The sequence below is a fragment of the Arachis duranensis genome, chromosome 2 (assembly GCF_000817695.3).
Source record: "Arachis duranensis cultivar V14167 chromosome 2, aradu.V14167.gnm2.J7QH, whole genome shotgun sequence".
Lineage (NCBI taxonomy): Eukaryota > Viridiplantae > Streptophyta > Magnoliopsida > Fabales > Fabaceae > Arachis > Arachis duranensis.
In genome coordinates this window covers 68,236,222-68,237,508 of record NC_029773.3, presented here as the reverse complement: position 1 = coordinate 68,237,508, position 1,287 = coordinate 68,236,222, and the positions used below count along the sequence as shown (strand labels likewise).

Here is a 1,287-nt window from a genome sequence, read left to right as displayed (position 1 = left end):
GGAGTGAGTTTTTCTGCCCCATCATTGCACATAATCTTAAAAGTTCAACTTAGGACTAGTTTTAACATTTGGATATACTATTGTAACAGGACACTCACACTTTCAACCTCTATCATGGAGTCTCCGTTTAAAGGTTGCTCTTGATGTAGCCAAAGGGCTTGCATTCCTTCACAGTGCAGAAACAAATTTGATGTGTGTTCATTTTAACACTACCAGTGTCTTACTTGACTCGGTATGTGCTTGCAGTATATGACAGATTCATGACACAGTTTGTTTTGGTAATTTGTTAAAAGCAGGGGTAATTATTTGGACATCATAACTGAATATACTTCTTGATTTGGTTACAGAATTACAATGCAAAACTTTCGGCCTTTGGGTTGCTAAAGCATCGACAGATAAGCAACATAGGTCATTGCATGCAGTTGGAGTTCAGCTCTGGTGGATATATAGCTCCCGAAATTTTATTAACTGGTACGGTTGGTTTCAAGTTGCTGAACAATTTTTGCTCCCAATTTATATTAACAGAAAATCTTAGAGACCAGCAGTTTTCAATAATTTTGGTTATCATTTGGCCAACACAACAATGAAATTGTTTTTAACAAATAAATTTTACTAATGTGGGTAAATTCTAATAAATGTGGGTGCAAGCTATGTTTAAACTTTAATATAGGTGTAAATTATGTGTTTTATGTGTATAAATGTGGGTGCAAACTATTAAAAGCCAAATATTGATCTAAAATAATAATATTTTTAGTCATGTAATATTACTGTGATATTAATTCATGATTAATATCTTTTTGGTTAGTTGGCTAAACACAATGTTAGTGCAGGCTTTTATACTGCTAAGGGTACTGTCTACAATTTCGGAGTAGTCCTACTTGAAATGTTTACCGGCGAGAGGTTGATGGATAGGAATCGACCAACTGGGCAACAGAATCTGCTGGAGTGGGTTAGACCATACCTGGCTAACAAACGCAAGGTCTTAAAAGTTTTGGACACGCATCTCGAAGGGCAGTATTCAGTTGAGGAAGCCTATGAACTAGCCACACTCACCTTGCGATGCATATCAACATCACCCCGTTTCAGGCCAAAGATAGATGAAGTTGTTACATTACTGGAGCAGCTGCAGGCTCCTAATAATGCTGATTCAGGCAACCAAATTCCTTCTTCTAGCGAGTCTCGGCCCTCTGCCTCAATTCTATATACTTGAAACTTAACACAGCCTAATAATATAAAGGAGATACTACAATGAAAACTTTAAATTTTTTTTTTTTTTACTTTTGGATG

At 36.3% G+C, this 1,287-nt stretch overlaps 2 protein-coding genes across 2 annotated transcripts in view; both read left to right on the top strand.

Annotated features, from left to right (window-relative positions):
* The window catches only part of LOC107474769 (probable serine/threonine-protein kinase PBL10), a 1,072-nt gene extending 1,019 nt beyond the window's left edge, over nucleotides 1–53 (top strand). Inside the window, exon 3 of the mRNA XM_052257857.1 lies at nucleotides 44–53. Within this exon, the coding sequence (XP_052113817.1) occupies nucleotides 44–53 (10 nt within the window). The remainder of the gene's footprint in view (nucleotides 1–43) is intronic.
* A 42-nt stretch (nucleotides 54–95) lies between these two features.
* On the top strand, nucleotides 96–1,287 carry LOC107474756 (probable serine/threonine-protein kinase PBL9). Its single transcript, XM_016094397.3, has 3 exons — nucleotides 96–232; nucleotides 348–471; nucleotides 831–1,287. The coding sequence occupies exons 1-3, from the start codon at nucleotides 191–193 to the stop codon at nucleotides 1,208–1,210; spliced, it is 546 nt and encodes a 181-aa protein (XP_015949883.2). The 5' UTR covers nucleotides 96–190; the 3' UTR covers nucleotides 1,211–1,287.

What these genes read in the sequence shown, in the direction of transcription:
- LOC107474756 (XM_016094397.3), top strand. Translation starts at nt 191, where the DNA reads ATGTGTGTTCATTTTAACACTACCAGTGTCTTACTTGACTCG. An exon ending in CCAGTGTCTTACTTGACTCG is followed by an intron (nt 233 to 347) that starts GTATGTGCTTGC and finishes ATTTGGTTACAG; the next exon opens with AATTACAATGCAAAACTTTC. An exon ending in TCCCGAAATTTTATTAACTG is followed by an intron (nt 472 to 830) that starts GTACGGTTGGTT and finishes ATGTTAGTGCAG; the next exon opens with GCTTTTATACTGCTAAGGGT.